This window comes from Poecilia mexicana, unplaced genomic scaffold, assembly GCF_051168715.1.
Source record: "Poecilia mexicana isolate PSO_F unplaced genomic scaffold, ASM5116871v1 scaffold_19, whole genome shotgun sequence".
Classification (NCBI taxonomy): Eukaryota; Metazoa; Chordata; class Actinopteri; order Cyprinodontiformes; family Poeciliidae; genus Poecilia; species Poecilia mexicana.
The window spans coordinates 25,424,538-25,443,511 of record NW_028263388.1 but is presented as its reverse complement, the minus strand read 5'-3'; the positions used below and the strand labels follow the sequence as shown (position 1 = coordinate 25,443,511).

At 40.6% G+C, this 18,974-nt stretch overlaps 1 protein-coding gene across 1 annotated transcript in view; it reads right to left on the bottom strand.

Moving 5' to 3' along the window:
• The window catches only part of myo15b (myosin XVB), a 176,896-nt gene extending 163,303 nt beyond the window's left edge, over positions 1 to 13,593 (bottom strand). Inside the window, exons 1-5 of the mRNA XM_088001092.1 lie at positions 13,576 to 13,593; positions 13,250 to 13,314; positions 13,105 to 13,168; positions 3,564 to 3,673; positions 3,151 to 3,225 (exon numbers count right to left, since the gene is read on the bottom strand). Of these exons, the coding sequence (XP_087857218.1) occupies positions 3,151 to 3,225; positions 3,564 to 3,673; positions 13,105 to 13,168; positions 13,250 to 13,314; positions 13,576 to 13,593 (332 nt within the window). The remainder of the gene's footprint in view (positions 1 to 3,150; positions 3,226 to 3,563; positions 3,674 to 13,104; positions 13,169 to 13,249; positions 13,315 to 13,575) is intronic.
• Positions 13,594 to 18,974: the final 5,381 nt, after the last annotated feature.

The following is an 18,974-nucleotide window of genomic DNA, read 5'->3' as shown; positions in this document are numbered from 1 at the left end:
ACGAACCGCACAATAAATTTCATATCCCGGTCTGAAGAAACGGGTGGCGGAGCGCATCGTACATGGCTGGTAGATGAGTTTCTGAGTGTGACCAGTGAAGGTGTGGTAAATATCCCGTATTGCTTCCCCCCGTGTTCGTCCCCCGGTCTAACGGTTCGTCAGTCCGCTGGTCTATTTCCTCCCCTCCACCCCATCTTACGTTCGTTCATTCGCCCTCTCCTCCCACTCCAGGCGGCATTTCCCGTATTTTCAAACCCAAAGCGTGACAGGTTAGGTGGCAAGGTGAGTTTAATTAATCTATTAAACTCACTGAAGATGAATACATAAACTAAAAGCTGGATTGTAGACATTTTTTATAAGCATATTTGTGAGCCTGCCTCTTTATTAAATTCAATATAATTTCAGATTTTTCTATAACTTTTCTTTTGGTTAACTTAGAAAGTGAGCTATTATTGTTACAGGTTAGTTTTCTAAACTACAAAAAAAGCAACTGTTAGGGATGCTCAAATATGAAAAATTGGACTGATATTGATATCTGATAGTAACACCGGTATTATGCCAGATTTACCAATATTTCATTTTATAATTTTTTTTTATCCGATTACTTGATTAATCGTAAGAATAATCGATAGATTACTCGATTACTAAAATATTCGTTTACAACAGCCCTACTCTCATGGCTGCAAAACTTGCTCTATTGATATGAAAGTCATTCATGACATTGATACGCATGCCTGCTCCTGTAAAATGTTTTCAAAATTTCTCTAGGGCTGACGGTTTTCTGTCAAGGTGCTTCAGAGCGAAATCATGTGACAGAGTAACCTCAGGCTCTCAGCCATTCATTTTCAGACTTTTCTGAAAAATTTCAGAGCTCAGTGCACACCATATTTCTTTCATCACTGCTATTACTGTGATTGAGCTACAGATATAAATCCCGGAAGTATTGGAGATGACAAATAGCCCTCTCATATGCTTCAAACGGTTTTTGGATCGGCCTTACGGATCCTGAACAGGAAGCAGTTCTTCAGACTGCTTTTTTCATCAAATCTGACAGAGAGCAGAAGGTCAGAACTACAACATGGTGGAGCACTCAATTATTACAGAGGAGGGCTGAGCTGGCATTTAGAACTACTTGCTGTTTTGGACATTATAAAGTTGGATTCACCAAACCACTGTTACACATTGGATTAGTGTGGCCATTTAAAATGAAGCTTACTGAAAATTTCAAAATAAAAGCCTTGACATTTTTCACATCAGGTAATTGCTCTTTTGGGCTTTATGTGACTGGTTTAAACAAACCACAGTTACACATTGAATTAGTGTGGTCATTAAAATGAAGCTTACTGAAAGTTTCAAAATTTTCTTACTTATTTGCCATGTTTAGTATACTCAATGGAGTAAGTCAATGACAGACAACATGCTAGTGATGCCCCACATGCTACTGATAGCCTTCACGCTAACATTAGCATTTTGGCTAATTTAACATTGAGCATTGATTTTAACATAATGAATTGTACAAGTACAGCTTAGTCAACATGCTTCTGCCTCTCCACAGGTTATTGACTAAAATTTAGCTAAGCTTAGCATTGATGATTATGTTTAGCATCAGAACGCTGGGTCCAAACCGACGGGCACACTTTGGCAGGCCCCGATGAAATTTCTTCAGGAATTTTCTAGTTAACCTTACCTGCTACAGAGTGCTGTAGTAAGTAATACTACAGCAAGTAATACTTGCTGTAGTATTAAGTAATACTACAGTATTACTTAATACCCTTAATTACTCTTGCTGTGCTGTAGTATTAAGTAACATTCGCGCTTTTAGATAGATTTTTTTTATCCAGAATGCAAATGGAAAAAACCGTGAGTGAAACGGTGACTGGGACTGACTAGTATATATTCCATTGAGGGAAAGTTAGTTTCACATCTGCTCAAGCCCCCTGGTGGTTGAAGAAAAATCCACATATAAACCAGAAAATACAATATATGAAAAAAACACTGAATGCTCTCTGGTATGAGGAGGCGGGCCGGATCCGGCATTGTTCAGGGGGCCGGACCAAATGACGTGGCGGGCCGGATCCGGCCCGCGGGCCGTAGTTTGGGGACCCCTGGTGTACAGAAAATGGTGTATAGAAAATGGTCATCCATCTACGACGGTAGATGGATGACGTTAACGTTTATCTTTCTTTCTATTAGAATAGTTGGAACAACCGTACATGACAGACTTTAGGCATTGTGAAGCTGGATCAACAGAAATAAACGGGCTGTGTTTACTTCCTGACCCCCATCTGCATTGTTGGATGCTGAATGATGTAGTACTAACGTACTACATCATCTGCAACCCAGCAATAGCTACAGGGCGCAGTTCTGTTCCTCTCCTCCTCACCATGGGTCTGGTGTCTTAACAACATGGAGGCATAGGCACTGAGAATCTGTCCAGTCATTATTAATCCGAGGGCAGGCTATACTATTTATTTTGCTAAATTGTTATTGTTACCTAAATACGATTGTGACTGAAGAATGTCATCTGAATCACAAATTTAAGAAGCCAATCAAAATTACAGATGGGGAGGTGGAGAGTGGTACTACACTGCACTTCACTGGTTCGAGTCCTGACCTCAGGCCAAAATGCTACATGTTTTCCGTTCTCTCTCTGTCCTTCTTCCTCTCCAGCTACTAATAAAAAAACCACTGGTGTCACAAAAAAATAAAAAAATTACAGATGGATTCAGCTGTTGGAATGGCTCTTTATTGAAAGTACCCCAGCTTTTCACAATGGCTTTCTCCCTGGAGCGAGTTTATGTCCTAAATGAACATTCTGTTCATTCACTTAGGGACCATCAACAAATTCCAGTCAGTCAAAACACATAAACAAAAAGACCTCTGAAAATTAATAATTTCTAGATGAGTCATGCACTGAGAATCAAGGCTGGATGGTGTTACCACATTAGACTGATTCTATGAGATTTGCATCTAGAATTATGGAATTTTTCCCCCACGTACTTCCAGGCCATGTGACCAAGACTTTAAATTAATGCTGAATTGTGTTACTACTGACAAAGAACATTCACCAATTGACTGGACGCAGCCAAGTCCTGAATGCTAAAAATGTCTAAAAAACAAAAAATTATAAAACTGTATTTTTGTTAGTACCTCACAATGATGCATTGGTCTTGTGCTGAGGACTGGGATAGCCGGAAGGTGGAGTCAGCTATGGCATACACATGGCTAAGGCACATAAACATGTCTTAAATCACCACTAACACAGAACACATTTTTGAAAAGAATAGAATAGAATAGAATAGAATAGAAACAGAAACTGCCTTTATTGTCCCGCAAAGGGGACACCAACAAATATAAAGACTCACACAAAAAGTTGTTAAAGTGTTAAAGAATAAGATGAACAATAATAATATCCTGTACGAGACTCGTACAGGATATTATTATTGTTCATGCAGAAAATACTGCGTGGTGTTAAACAAAAACAGAAAAATGGCCAGATGACATAAAATGCACATGAAAATATAAGAAAACAAGCAAGCACAATTTGAGAAAAGTCTGCTCACGGTGGGTTTTTAGTTTGCTCCTTGCCCTCATATTTCTGCCTCACTTCCTCAGAGAAAATGATGAGCGACTTGAAGGGGTTGATGGACAGTAGGATGTTTCCAATGTAGGTCTGGAGTAAAATATAATATTTGCTAAGTACGCAGACATCACAAAGATTGATTAATTTAGTAAGAATGTAATCTACTGGTAACTAAAAACAATTACAACAAGCTTCTACACAAATTACAGTGTATACTGTTGAGGCGCTTTACCAAGGTAGAGAAAGAGTTACATGTTGTTAGACGAAGGGCTCATTGTAAAGAGTTACATTTTTGAATCTGTTAGATGCTAAGGCTTATTCCTCAGAAAAAACAGAAACTTTTCAGGCCACAGAGACATGGTGTGATTTCAGGGAGTGTCTTCAGTCCATATAATCATCTAACCTCCTCCTTCTCCTCAGACGCTGCACAGACATTTTTAGAAACTCTTCTCGAATGTAATGGTAAAAGCGTCTCCTTTCAGCACTGAAAGTGAATAAAATAAGTAAAGTGTGAATGCTTTTGTTGGCTGATTTTATGCTCCATGTGTCAATACAAATTATGATTTTGTGATGGTTACATGGTGCCCGGTGTTTTTGTTTTGAGACCATCCATGTCATGTCCCTCATCTCCCTTATTCCCTGCAGCTGCGTCGCTCCCTGATTGTTTCCCTTCTTAAGCCTCTCTCAGTCACCCCCACACTGCCAGATTATCGAACGCTTTCAGCAAGTAGCTTCTAGCACTCTCTTCTCACCCTCTGTGTTACTGCCTCGCCCTTGTTCTTTGGATTTGCCCCCTTTGCCTTACCCTTGTCGGACTGCTGTTTTGCCTACCCAGATCTCGACCATAGCCTGTTTCTTTGACGCCACTAACACCCACTCCTTCGGACTCTGCTCTCTTCCTCATTGTGTATGACCTCGGCCTGGCTGACCAAGAACTTGGATCTGGACTTAATACCTCTGATTCCACGGTGTGAGTACGCTTCCCTGCATCAGCACTTCTCCCCCCACCCCCGTGCACTATCTCCTAGCCAGTGCTACATCTGACTATCCAGTATGCAGCTCTTAGCTGTCTCTGATAAAGATCTGAGGCTTCTGCTCACTTCTGTCTCGTGGCTGATTTCGGGTCCTCCTTAGTGTGCTTTTACAGATTCATCGATTAAGATTTCAATTCTTAACAATACATTTTTAGAACTAAAAATGATTTGTTTAAGTTAATTGGAAAGTCTTTGTTTCTGAATTGTTAGAAGCCTAGGTTTAAAGTGTCACTGACACAATAAATCCACAAACACAATTTAAAAAGATGAACTATTGTGCTTTCATTCTGAGTACACAAAAGCTCTTAATAAGTATTTCTCACAGAATACTATAAATGCAGTGTCGCTGTTTTTGCCTGAAGTAACTGGTCAAATGCCAGCGCCATCTTGTATCATAATCAGGGTAAATCAAACCATAAACAATATGGCTGAATACACAGAAGTGGAGGAAGTTGTGAGATTTAAACGATTTATCTGCAGTTTTGGAGGAAGGAGCTGGATGGAGTGATGAAGAAGAGGGAGCTGGTTCTACTGAAGAACTGCAACCAGATTTATTTGAGCCATATAATAAATGGCTTTCTTAACCCTTAAATGGGTTTCGTATTCTGTGGCATACAGAAATTTAGCAAGCTGTAGACAAGACTGCTATCAACCACCTGTACTTCACATTGCTTAATACACTTAGAGGGGTATTGGGGAAAATACTGAGGTCATGAGACCTAATGCCAGCATTCAAAAACAAACTGATATGGGTATAAAGTTCAAAATGGCGGACTTTATGAATAAAGACATACTTTGTGAGATATGAGTTGCTTTTGTAAAATGCTCTTTAAGAGTGATTTAATATATATTTTTTTTAAAATACATGATTTACATTTGAACAGCTTAGTCAGAGTCAGGTTCTGATTCTGCTGGAGGTTTCTTCCTGTTAAAGGAGAGTTTTACCAATCCACTGTTACTACATGCATGCTTAATAAAAATGATTGGGTTAAATTGATTTTTTTTTTTTGTTAGCTAACTTGAGACATTCGTTAAATGCTGCTATACAAATTGAATTGATACTGAATTGTGGTATTTTTGTAAAAACATTTTAAATACAAAGCATACAAAAACAAGGTAAATTCATTGCTTACCATATTTTAAAATGTGTTTCATAACTTATTACAAACATGAAAAAGTGTAATTTTTTTATACCCCAAACGGGCAATGTATCCTGGGAGAAACAAGTTCTAAATTCAGAAATAAAGGTCCTATTGGACTTCCGGGAGCGTCTCCAAGATGACAGGTTAAATCTGTAATCTGTCCTGAATCAGCGACGAGGAAAACTCCACAAAACCCGATTAAGAGATCCAGCTCTTCTCCAGAATGACATATTATGCGTGGAGTTAGATTGAAAAAGAGACTGGGGGTTGCAAAAAGTCACGGTCAGGCAAGTACTGATCTAAAAAACGTTGAAAACAAAGCTAGCATGATGCAGGCCTCGGACCCTAGCGAGGAGAGTGAGCTAACGACTGCTAAGGCTATCCAGAATCTATGCAACACTATCAAAGAAATGCAAAATGACATCTTCGCTATGAAAAATGACATCAAGCAAGACCTGAACAGCTTTAAGAGTAAAATGAACAGGAAACTGGACAGCTCGGACTTTAATAACCAAGCTGCTAGGCTAACGGAAGCGGAACAATGGGTGAACGAGCTGGAGACGGTGAACATGGACTTGAGAGATTCCTTGTCTCATTGTCTCAAACAGCAGAAAAATCTCCTGGTCAAAGTCACCGATTTAGAAGGAAGATCCCGACGCAACAACATCCGTATTTATGGCATTAAAGAAGAAGCTGAAGGTAACGCCATGCAGACGTTTATTGCAAACTTTCTGAAAGAACAGCTCTCAATCAACCAAGATCTGCAGATTCAACGGGCACATCGCTCACTGGGACCTAAACCTCGAAACGCATCATTTTCAAGATCCATACTCGTCAACTTTCACAGATACGACATATAAGAGAAAATCCTTAAAGCAGCGTGGGGGAAGAAGATTTTCTATGATGGCAAATTGATCTCATTTGCGCACGATCTACCGACTGAGATAAACAATAAGCTTAAAGAATACAAAAACATCAAGATTCTCAAAGAGGGGAAAATACGTTTCCAAACACCTTACCCGGCTAAGATGAGGATTCACTGGAGCGACGTTCCACGGCTGTACGCGAATGCATCAGAGGCAGCGGACGACTTGAGGAAGAGGGGATACCGGGTGGACACGCCGCGATCAACCACTGCAGACGAAGAACTAGTGACCATCCAGGACGCGCACTGGAATAAAGCGGCCAGCTCACACTCCAAACGTGTGCGAGAGAAGCTCCGAGAATTTCAACGAGAGCAAGTATAAATAGCTTTCCTGATGCAAATCCTCAATTCTTATGTAAGTAATAACAACATGTTATGGAGGATCTGAACCCAATGCGGTAATTATTTCTTGTATTAACACCCTCCCCCCCCTCACATGTAATAAGATTAACCTGATCAGGACTAATGGAGAAATGACTGTTGAGCTCAAAGGTGAAGGAACTCTGTCTTTGGCAGAGAAGGAGCCCCTAATTAGAGTAGGGCTGTTCCTCCTACAATGTAAGGGGAAAAGGTTGTAGGATGTCGGGGCTTAGTGAAGCCCTGAGGATGGAAGTCATCCTGTTTGTGTTATGTTCTTTAAATCTCTGTTTTTGTGTTAAACTGTCGGCATGTACAAACTCGTATACAGGCATGATTAATCATACCTGTATACATGTTTGTACATGATATCAGAGCAGCTTCATGGAATGTTAATGTTCTCAATAACCCTGTTAAGAGGAGCAGAGTAATGTCTAAGATAAAAAGGGAGAAAATTCAGATCCTACTTCTTCAAGAAACTCATTTGTCCCCAATAGAGCATGAGAAACTACAGAAATTTGGATTCAGGAACGTTTTTTATAGTTCATTCAAGACGGCTCATAAGAGAGGAGTCGCAGTGCTAATACATAACTCTTTACATTTTGATCTTATAAAACAAATACGAGATAGTGAAGGCAGGTATATACTGGTTCAAGGTAAAATTGAGGGAAATTTGGTTACCCTTCTCTCTATCTATATGCCCCCAAATTATAATCTTCAATTTTTGAAAAAAAGTGTTAAAAGTTATTTCATCAGAGTCACAAGGTATTTTGATTTGCGCAGGTGACTTTAATACAGTTCTGAATAAAAATGACACATCTAATAAAAGAATAAGCACTCCACAAAGTAAATTACTTAAGAGAGGAATGGATGATATTGGCTTACTGGATGCTTGGCAGGCGATGCACCCAACGGGAAAGGATTTTACCTATTTCTCTCCCCCACATGCAGTATTTTCAAGAATAGACCTTTTCTTGGTTTTTAAGAATGATCGACATAGACTAAAAATATGTGAAATCGGTACCAGAAACCTGTCAGACCACTCGCCAGTATACATAACTCTTAACCTGGATACGAGACCAAAAAAAAACATATGGAGGCTAAATACAAGCCTGTTAAATAATAAACATGTCATAAAAGACATAAAAACTTTCTAGAACTGAATGACAATGGGGAAGTCAATCCTAATATTTTATGGGACACATTGAAGGCGGTTATAAGAGGAAAATTTATATCACTAAGTACGGCTATTAAGAAAGAGAAAGAAAGAGAACTAATCGAGCTGGAGACTAAATTAAAAGACTTGGAGAAGTTGCAAATCAGAAATCAACTTGATTATACCAAAGCACAAATCCAAGAGATAAGGAGAAAAATCTTGAATATACGTAAAAAAGAGGAAGAAAAAAAATATAAATTCCTAAAACAATCATTTTATGAAGCTGGGCCAAAGGCAACAAAATTACTGCAAGAGGAATTCATATAAAACAAATCATGCAGTCAATTTGTTCCACAACTGACCCTCAGACAGGAATAGTAGAAAACAGTTTGGAAGGCATTGACAAAGCTTTTCAAACATATTATAAAGCGTTTTATGCAGAACAAGAACAAAGCAATATAGAAGATGTTAAAACATTTCTCAATTCATTAGACTTACCAACAATCGGAGAATGTCAAAATAAAAGTTTAACTGGGCATATTACTGGAAAAGAGCTGAAATTGGCGTTAAAAAAATTACAAAATAATAAAACACCTGGCACAGATGGTCTTCCAGGTGAATGGTATAAGAGTTGTCCCCTGTATTATTAAAGTCATTAAATTGGACTTTAGAGAAAATGACAACACCGCCATCATGGTCTGAAGCAAGTATAACGGTATTACCAATAGAAGGGAAAAACAAAATATTATGCAGCTCATTAGGGCTGTTGTAAACGAATATTTTAGTAATCGAGTAATCTATCGATTATTCTTACGATTAATCGAGTAATCGGATAAAAAAAATTATAAAATGAAATATTGGTAAATCTGGCATAATACCGGTGTTACTATCAGATATCAATATCAGTCCAATTTTTCATATTTGAGCATCCCTAACAGTTGCTTTTTTGTAGTTTAGAAAACTAACCTGTAACAATAATATCTCACTTTCTAAGTTAACCAGAAGAAAAGTTATAGAAAAATCTGAAATTATATTGAATTTAATAACAAAGAGGCAGGCTCACAAATATGCTTATAAAAAATGTCTACAATCCAGCTTTTAGTTTATGTATTCATCTTCAGTGAGTTTAATAGATTAATTAAACTCACCTTGCCACCCAACCTGTCACGCTTTGGGTTTGAAAATACGGGAAATGCCGCCTGGAGTGGGAGGAGAGGGCGAATGAACGAACGTAAGATGGGGTGGAGGGGAGGAAATAGACCAGCGGACTGACGAACCGTTAGACCGGGGGACGAACACGGGGGGAAGCAATACGGGATATTTACGACACCTTCACTGGTCACACTCAGAAACTCATCTACCAGCCATGTACGATGCGCTCCGCCACCCGTTTCTTCAGACCGGGATATGAAATTTATTGTGCGGTTCGTCGGTAAAGCTACATTTACACGGTAAGCATCAGCTACTCAGCCGCCCGCCCTGTTCAGGCTATCCGCTCACCTCAGCGCTCTTCCCGCCGTTCGCTTTCAACCAGCAGCCCCGGAGGAGAAATGCTGCCGTACTCCAGGCATTCCCCCAGTCATTTTAAGGATGCTTATTTGTTCCCCAAAAACGATAAAAAAAAGTCGGGCATTATCATCAATCAATAAAATCCCCACAGGCCAATCTTGAAGATTGGACTTTATGCCGCTGAGACTTAGCTTTTGTCAACAACTCAGAGGCGGAAGTGAGAGCTCCGCGCAACGCAAATGAAGTCCCGGCCGGAACACGGTGCGCTAACTAATAAAACATAAATTAACGAAGCTTCGAGGCAGGTAAATTTTCCTCGAGGAATTTTAGTAATCGAGGTACTCGAATCATTCGAGGAATCGTTTCAGCCCTACAGCTCATACAGACCTATATCAATTCTTAACCAAGATTATAAGCTATATGCAGATGCATAGCTTATAATCTTGGGAAATATCTTGTCCAATAGGTTGAACGCGTTTGTCTCAGATCTGATTGATGGGGACCAAACTGGGTTTGTCTCTGGTCGACAAACTCAGGATAATATAAGACGCTCACTGCATATAATCCAGAATATAAAGACAAACAATCACACAGCAGTGTGTGAGCTTGGATGCGGAGTCTTAGTTTTGGAACGATTTGGATTCTCACATACTGCAATCAAAAGTATCAAAACATTATATGTGTCACCCACAGCTAGGATCAAGATAAATGGCCGCTTGACAGACAGAATAAAGCTGGAGAGGTCCACTCGACAAGGCTGCCCGCTCTCCCCAACTCTTTTTGCACTTTACATAGAGCCTCTTGCCCAGGCTATTAGAGAGAGCAGTGATATCCATGGCATAGTAATAAATTCAAGAGAACATAAAATAGCACTATATGCTGATAATATCCTTCTATATCTCTCGAGCCCGGAGCAATCCATCCTAGCCACTTTGAAGTTACTAGATACATTTGGCACCTACTCAGGATACAGACTAAATATGGATAAAACACAGATTATGAGTTTAACTATTACCCATCGGTAGAGATCAAAGATAAAGGCCCTGTTAACTGGTCTAAGAAAACAATGAAATACTTGGGTGTATGGTTGACTTACCTTCTGAATGACCTGTACAAAAAAACTTTGAAATTGTGAACGCTAGAATTAAACAAGACCTCACACGGTGGTCTGAATGTATAACTGACTTTAATTCAAGAATTGAGGTCATTAAGATGTCAGTATTACCCAGGTTATTATACCTACTTATTTCCTTGCCTATAAGAATCCCTCATTCTCAGTTTTGTGAGTGGGACAAATTGATGTCTCGTTTTATTTGGAAGGGACAGAAACCTAGAATTAAATACAGTACTCTTACAATTGGGAAAGAAAAAGGAGGTCTATCACTTCCAAATCTAAATGATTACCTCTCAGCTCAACTCAAAACAGTGGTACAGTGGTGTGACCATACTTACGAGGCTGAATGGAAAGAATTAGAAAGCAAATGTGGAAATATTCCAGTACAAGCTCTGATTGGGGATCAGAAACTTGCAGCAGCTTGCCAAAAAAAATTAGATCCCCTAGTGTCATTTACCCTTTTGACCTGGTTTGAAGTGGTTAAGGAACTAAACTTAGGTAGCCAGATACGAGTTCTCAGATGGGCCGCCTTTGACTCAGATTTCATCCCCAACCAATTAGACTCCAGTTTTAAAAACTGGTCACAGAAAGGATTAACTGCATATTGCAGGATACTGGACAAAAATTCTCTACCAAGCTTTCAAGCACTACAACAAAAATATGATTTAGAAAAAGGGGACTTCTTTAGATATTTGCAGTTTAGACAATATATTTTTGCTCACATACTGGAAGCCTGTACCTCAGAGCCTAATGAGATAATTCAAGTGGTTTCACAAACCTACTCCGAGCCTGGAAAAGTCACTATTTCCAAACTTTATCAGGGTTTGTTGAGATCCAAAGGAAAGTCAAAGTCAACGGACTACGTTAGGAAAAGATGGGAGAGTTGAATATTGAAATATCACAAGAACAGTGGGACAATATGTGTAAATCCGCTGCTACAACCTCCTCCTCAAACTATTGGCGTGAATTCAGTTGGAAAAATTTGTTACGTTTTTTCAGAACACCAAAGCAGCAGTCTTATAGAAACCCTGATGCATCTAAATGCTGGAGGGGATGTGGGGACACAGAGGCAAATCACTCCCATATTTTCTGGTCCTGCATTAAGATAAAGACTTATTGGAAGGATGTTTTGGGGAAGATTGAGTCAATTTTGGGTCTTAAATTCCAACGACCCATCATGTTATTGCTAATTGGAGCTGTCCCTGAAGGTCTGAACGTGAATGACGAATATCTATTAAAAATCTTCAGTGCTACAGCCAAAAAACTGTTTACTCGGAAATGGCTTCAATCTGTCCCACCAATGCTAAAGGACTGGCTGGAACTGGTGGAAGAGACCCACAATATGGAAAAGTTAACGTTCATGCTGAGACTTCAACCGGACCTTTATAAAAAGAGATGGAGCAAATGGACTGGATTTCTAGAGAATCAGGTCTCTCTTTTCATGTTTTTCTATTGCTGCTCAAAAAAATGGAAAGTTAATCTGTATACTGTTTCATCCTGTAACTGTTCATCTTAGTATGTAAGTAATTCCTTTTGTCGACAGTCTGTTTCTGTTCTGTGTATTGTATGCGTTTGTAAAAAAAAAAGAAACGTTTCAATAAACATAAAAAATAAATAAGAAAAAAAAGGTCCTATTTTAAAAAAAAAAATCACAATGATGTATTATTTTAGCCTAGATACATAGGTTAAATAGTAAAGAAATCATTTTCAAATATATAAATATGTGTCTGCCCATTTAAGGGCATCAGTCCATCCAGCTTCTTCCTCCAAAACTGCACATAAATTGCTCAAATCTTCTCTGAAATCTTACAACTTCCTCCACTGCTGCGTATTCAGCCCTAGTCGTTTATGGTTTGATTTACCCTGATTACAATACAAGATGGCGCTGTTGTTTGACCCAGTTACTACAGGCAAAAACAGTGGCACTCTGCATTTATAGTATTCTGTGAGAAATATTTATTATTAAAAGTTTTCGTGTTCACGGAATGAAAACAGAGTAGTTAATCTTTTTTAATTGTAGATTTATTGTGTCAGTGACACTTTAACTCCCTCTGCAAAGGTGTTACCATCCATTCATTCATCCATACATACATCCGTCCTTTGATGAATGGATCTTTACACACTAGTGGGATCACCAGGGGTGCTGGTGCCTGTCTCCAGCAGTCAATGAGCGAGAAGGTGCTACCAGTACTCCTTGATTTCTAATTCTTATACTGTAAGAAATACAAATCTTACAGTATAAGATATTTTTATTTGATAGACTAAGAACAACAGTGGAGCTTACATAAATACAGTCACGGTCAAACCTCTTCTTCAGATTCAGTAGCACAGAGCTCTCAGACACATCTCTAAAAACATTTGACAAAAATGTTAAATTAGTGCACAGTTGAAATGAAATAATGTAGGTATGTGTTGATGTATGAACTTACTCTAGGTATGTAAGATCTTCTACCTCATCCAATTCAACTGTTATTTTATTGCCAGGCATCAAAACCTAAAGTAGACATAATTATAGACAATATGATAACCTGAAAATCTCATCTCCTTTAAAGCTACAAGTATATAACTTTTAAATTAAAAAATATTTTTACATATTTGTTAAAATTAGCATTATGTTGTGGCAGATAATCTGGCTAAAAAGACACAATCTGTGAAAAAATTCAGTTCCTCTGCCTTCTCCCAGTGGACTCATACTAACTCAGTCTGCAGTAACCAATCAGAGCCAGGAGGATTGTTTGGTCACTCTTTTGCTCACCCTTTCCCGCTTCCTCATTGCTAAGCTACAGCTGTTTCATTACAAAATAATCTGCCACCAGTGCTAAGGATAGTTAGCATAACCACTGAGGATGGCCGATAAACGGTTTCCCTGTGTAACAGTTATTTTTCCAGGCAAATTGAGCAGCATAGCAGAGGTTACTTGACTCCTCGTGGCTCTGATTGGTTGATTTAGGTCAGGAGCGGTGTAATTTGCAGACAGCAATAATAGCTCAAGGAGGAGATCAAGGAGCTCGTTTTTTTTTGTTTTGTTTTTGTTTTCACGTTATCTGTCTCACACCATGCTGTCACATCATGGTGACAGCAATATGGATAAAACATATTTTTGTAAAAGTTACATACTGGACTCAGAGAGAACCTCAGGTGGTGAGCCAGAGCCAACCTAAATAGCACCATCAGAACAGCAAAACATGCCTATGTTCAGAAATTCAGCAATTTTTCCATGACTCGTCAAACACCAGGTGCATGTGGCAAGGCATCTGGGCTACAACAGACTACAAGCTTGCTCCTTTATCCTGTGAGGATATTATAACTTTCTGAGTGCATTTAGCAATGCTTTGAAGCAGTCAATAACCCTCCTGTGCAAAAATCCACTTCATGAGGCAAACCATTGTAGACATTTTGGTCTAGGTTTATGTCAAGTTGTTATAACAAAGACATTTTAAACAATGTCAACTTTGTATTAAAAGTATAATTATTTACTGATGACACTTAAGACAACCGTCATTAATATTCATGAACTCCATTTCATGAAAGGTGTTATGTTTATGACAGTTGTCATATCAGTGTTATGCACAATACTTCAAATAAAGCATTACTGAACTCTTTGTGTGGCCTCTGTTCTATCTCCATTTTGTTCAAATGTATAACAATCAACATTGTCCCATTTGTCCAACATTTGTCCATTTATTGCACAAACGTAGACATCTTAAGGTCTTCTAAAATCAATTAAATATTTAAGCCAGAGTCCATTAGCATTGACATATCTACCTACTCAATCAGTTCTACATAGGCTGTACATTTTGGGCTCTTCACCAAGCCGTTATCCATACTAGTGACATCCACTTCGGCTGTTGAGCATCCACTGTGACTCTCAGAGAAGAAAATTGGTGTTTGGGTCCCAACACCAGTAACTGGCAGTTTTCCTGGTTCTGTCTAGCTTGGGAGGGAGAAGGTTAAAAATCTCAAGCTGCCTCCACTGCAGTGTGCAGCCTCGGGGAACTCCTGCTCCCCTGTCAGTTTGCAGAATTATCAGGTGAGCAGAACTCCAGTGGCCAGATAGGCCATTTATCCCCCATTGCATCTCTCCCTGTGGGGACTGCCTTTTTCCCCCGAATCTCCATTCGGTATTCCTCAGCCTCAGCAGTACATCTACACCCAAGACCACCACAGTTGCACATACATGAAAAACACAACCCATACCCCATAAATTTGTGAATTTGAATTGACAATAGATTTAGAATTTTAAAGTTTATTGAGAATGTAAATAGATTTAACAGTTTCAGCAGAGATATATTAAAACATTTTAAATTTAAGATTTAATCTTTGTGTTTAAGCTATCCACAAATGCATCCCTGCAAATTAATAATTATCTAAAAAACTTCCAAATTCCACCAGAAATGTTGCAGAAGCTGATGTCCTTTTTGTTTGTTTTTTATGTAAATACCTGCTCAGTTACATTAAGTAGTTTCAATTAACTGACACTGTAACACTGGACCAATGTATTCATCCAGCCATCCATCCATCCATTTTCTTCTGCTTCATCCAGGGTCAGGTTGCGGGGGCAGCAGCTTAAGAAGGGAGGCCCAGAATTCCCTCTCCCCAGCCACTTCTTCCAGCTCCTCCGGGGGAATCCCAAGGCGTTCCCAGGCCAGCCGAGAGACATTGTCCCTCCAGCATGTCCTGGATATTCTTTGGGGCCTTCTCCCTATGGGACATGCCCGGAGCACCTCACCAGGGAGGTGTTCTGACCGAGCCACCTCAACTCGACGTGGAGGAGCAACGTTTCTACTCTGAGTCCCTCCCAGATGACTGAGCTTTTCACCCTATCTCTAAGGGAGAGCCCAGCCACCCTGTTGAGAAAACCCATTTTGGCCGCTTGTATCCATGATCTTATTCTTTTGGTCATGACCCAAAGCTCATGACCATAGATGAGGGTGGGAATGTAGATCGACCAGTAAATCGAGACCTTCACTTTTTGACTCGGCTCTCTCTTCACCACGACGGACCGGTACAGCGCCCGCTTCACTGCACCCGTCCGCCTGTCAATCTCACGCTCCCTTCTTCCCTCATTCGTGAACAAGATCCCCAGATACTTAAACCCCCTCCACTTGGGGCAGGACACCCTCCCTGACCCGGAGAAGGCACTCTACCTTTTTCCGGCTCAAGACCATGGTCTCGGATTTGGAGGCACTGATCCTCATCCCGGCCACTTCACACTTGGCTGTGAACCGCTCCAGTGAGAGCTGCAGATTACGACTTGATGAAGCCAATAGGACCATATCATCTGCAAAAAGCAGAGATGCGATCCTAAGGCCACCAAAACAGATCCCCTCAACACCTCGGCTGCGCCTAGAAATTCTGTCCATAAAAGTAATGAACAGAACCGGTGACGAAGGGCAACCTTGGCGGAGTCCAACCATCACGGGAAATGAGCCCAACTTAGTGCCAGCAATGCGGACCAGATTCCGGCACCGGTGATACAGGGATCTGACAGCGTATCAAAGGGCCCGGTACTCCATGCTCCCAGAGAACCCCCCACATGGCTCCCCGAGGGACACGGTCAAACGCCTTCTCCAAGTCCATGAAACAGATGTAGACCGAACTCCCACACACTCTCCAGGACCCTGCTGAGGGTGTAGAGATGGTCCAGTGTTCCACGACCAGAACGAAAACCACACTGCTCTTCCTGAATCCGAGGTTCAACTATCCGACGGACCCTCCTCTCCAGGACACCTGAATAGACCTTACCAGGGAGGCTTAAGAGTGTGACACCCCTATAATTGGAGCCCACCCTCTGGTCCCCCTTTTTGAACAGGGGGACCACCACCCTAGTCTGCCAATCCAGAGGAACTTACCCCAAAGTCCATGCAATGTTGCAGAGCGCGTCAACCAACACAACCCTACACCATCCAGCAGTGTTGTGGTACTCGAGATCGGTCTTGGTCTCGAGTCCGGTCTTAAGACCGTTTTCTGATGGTCTCGGTCTCGTCTCGGACTCGACCGCATTTGGTCTCGGTCTTGTCTCGGTCTCGGGCTCTGAGGACTCGGCATTTTATTTCAAGACCAGTCGAGACCGCAACTGTGAAAATATCACTAAACGTGCAGCATACTGTCCAGTTTATTTGTTAACATCTTTGTTTTCAGTGGATGCAAAACTCACCGATTAAAATCCAAGCAACTACGTGTTTCTCCTCCTCCCCCTCCCCTCCCCACCTTTCACTCGCGCGCGGCGCTACTCCCTCCTCCCCCTCCCCACCTTTCACTCGCACGCGGCGCTCCAGGACATGCGCAGTGGTTTTCTCTCAGCGGCAGAAAATGTTTGTCTAATCGTCAGTAATATAATAGCGCTGCATAAATAGTAAGAAATCCAATGGCCAGAGCTAACTCAGCAGCGCTTCGCTTTCAGAGACGATGGGGACAACGTCTAACTATTTTCGTCACTTAGAAAAGTAGCTCAAAGAAGGTAAGCCCCGTTAACGTGATGTTAGCAAAGCTAGCTGTACAGAGACACATAAGAATTTGTGATGAAAAAAAGTCACTCACTGCCTGAATTATTGTGCGGAGATGTTGACTGACTTGTCGCATATATAGGACAACGCTATGTCCAAAAGTCTGCAATATAGTGATGTGACATTCAGAAACAGTCGATTCTTCTCCACGGCTCTTTATTTATTAGATAGGACTGGAGTGTCACTCACTGAGAGCCGTTGTTCTATCAGATTACCATACACTGTCAGAATAGCATACATGCAGTGAGTACCATGCCTGCGCATGCGCATTAAGAAGTCCGACCGTCAGAGGAGTTGGCACCAACAACCTTGCGGCCACAGCTCCGATAAGCCACCTCGGCAATGGAGGCACAGAACATGGTCCACTCAGACTCAATGTCCCCCACCTCTCTTGGAACGTGTTCGAAGTTCTGCTGGAGATGGGAGTTAAAGCTCCACCTCACAAGGGACTCCGCCAGAAGTTCACCGGGGTAAATCCCAACATACAGGCGCCAAGATAGGGGGCAACAAGTATGCCCATTCCTGCCCTCTCACCGCGGGCAACTCCAGAGTGGAAGTATCTCCATTCCCTCTCAAGGAGACTGGTTCCAGAACCAGAGCCATGCGTTGAGGCGAGACCAACTATTTCTAGCCGGAACCTCTCAGCAGTGGTGGGAAGTAATGAAGTACAAGTACTTTGTACTTGTACTACTTAAGTACAATTTTTGTGTATCTGTACTTTACTTAAGTAGATTTAATAATGGACACTTTCTACTTTTACTCCACTACATTTTACAGTAAGTATCTATACTTTCTACTTCACTACATTTCTACAAAACTGTCGCGTTACTTGTTACATCCAAGTCTCGTGCTTTTTTTCCGTTAAAATGTGAAGTTCAGGGGCTTAAGGTGGCGCCGTAAAATCCGAGCAATAACATGACTTACGTGTCTGTTGTCACCCATCGCCTCCCCCTTTACTCGCACGTGGAGCTCCAAGAAATGTGCAGTGGTTTCCTCTGAGTGGGAGAAGATGTCTGTCTAATCGTCAGTAATAAAATAGCATTGCATAAATCATAGATATGGTGACATGTAAAATTAGCAGCGCTTTGCTTTCACAGACGGTGGGGACTTAGTCCAACTTTTAGCGTCACTTGGAAGGAAAGCTTAAAGAAAAGTAAGCTCCGTGGACACGATGCTAGCAAAGCTAGCTGTACAGAGACACATGTTGCATCTGCGATGAAAAAAAAGTTGTCACTCATGCGCTGAATTATTGTATGGAGGTGTTGACTGAGGTGTCGTAAATATGGGACAATGCTGTGACCAAATTGCAATATAGTAATATGACATTCAAGAACGATCCGATTCTTCTGGACAGATCTTTACTAAGGTTGATAGGACTGAAGCCTCACTGAGAGCCGTTCTTTGTTCTTGTAATGCTCTGCGTACACTGCAGTAGCTATTATTTTATTTCATTATTTCATTAAAAAATAATTATATATATATATATATATATATATATATATATATATATATATATATATATATATATATATATATATACACACACACATAATTGGCGAATAAATAAAACAAGAACGTAAGAACGCAGAGCATGCTCAATGCTCTTTGTTTTCGTCACCTGTCATGGTGGCAGACGTTGCAGCAGGAG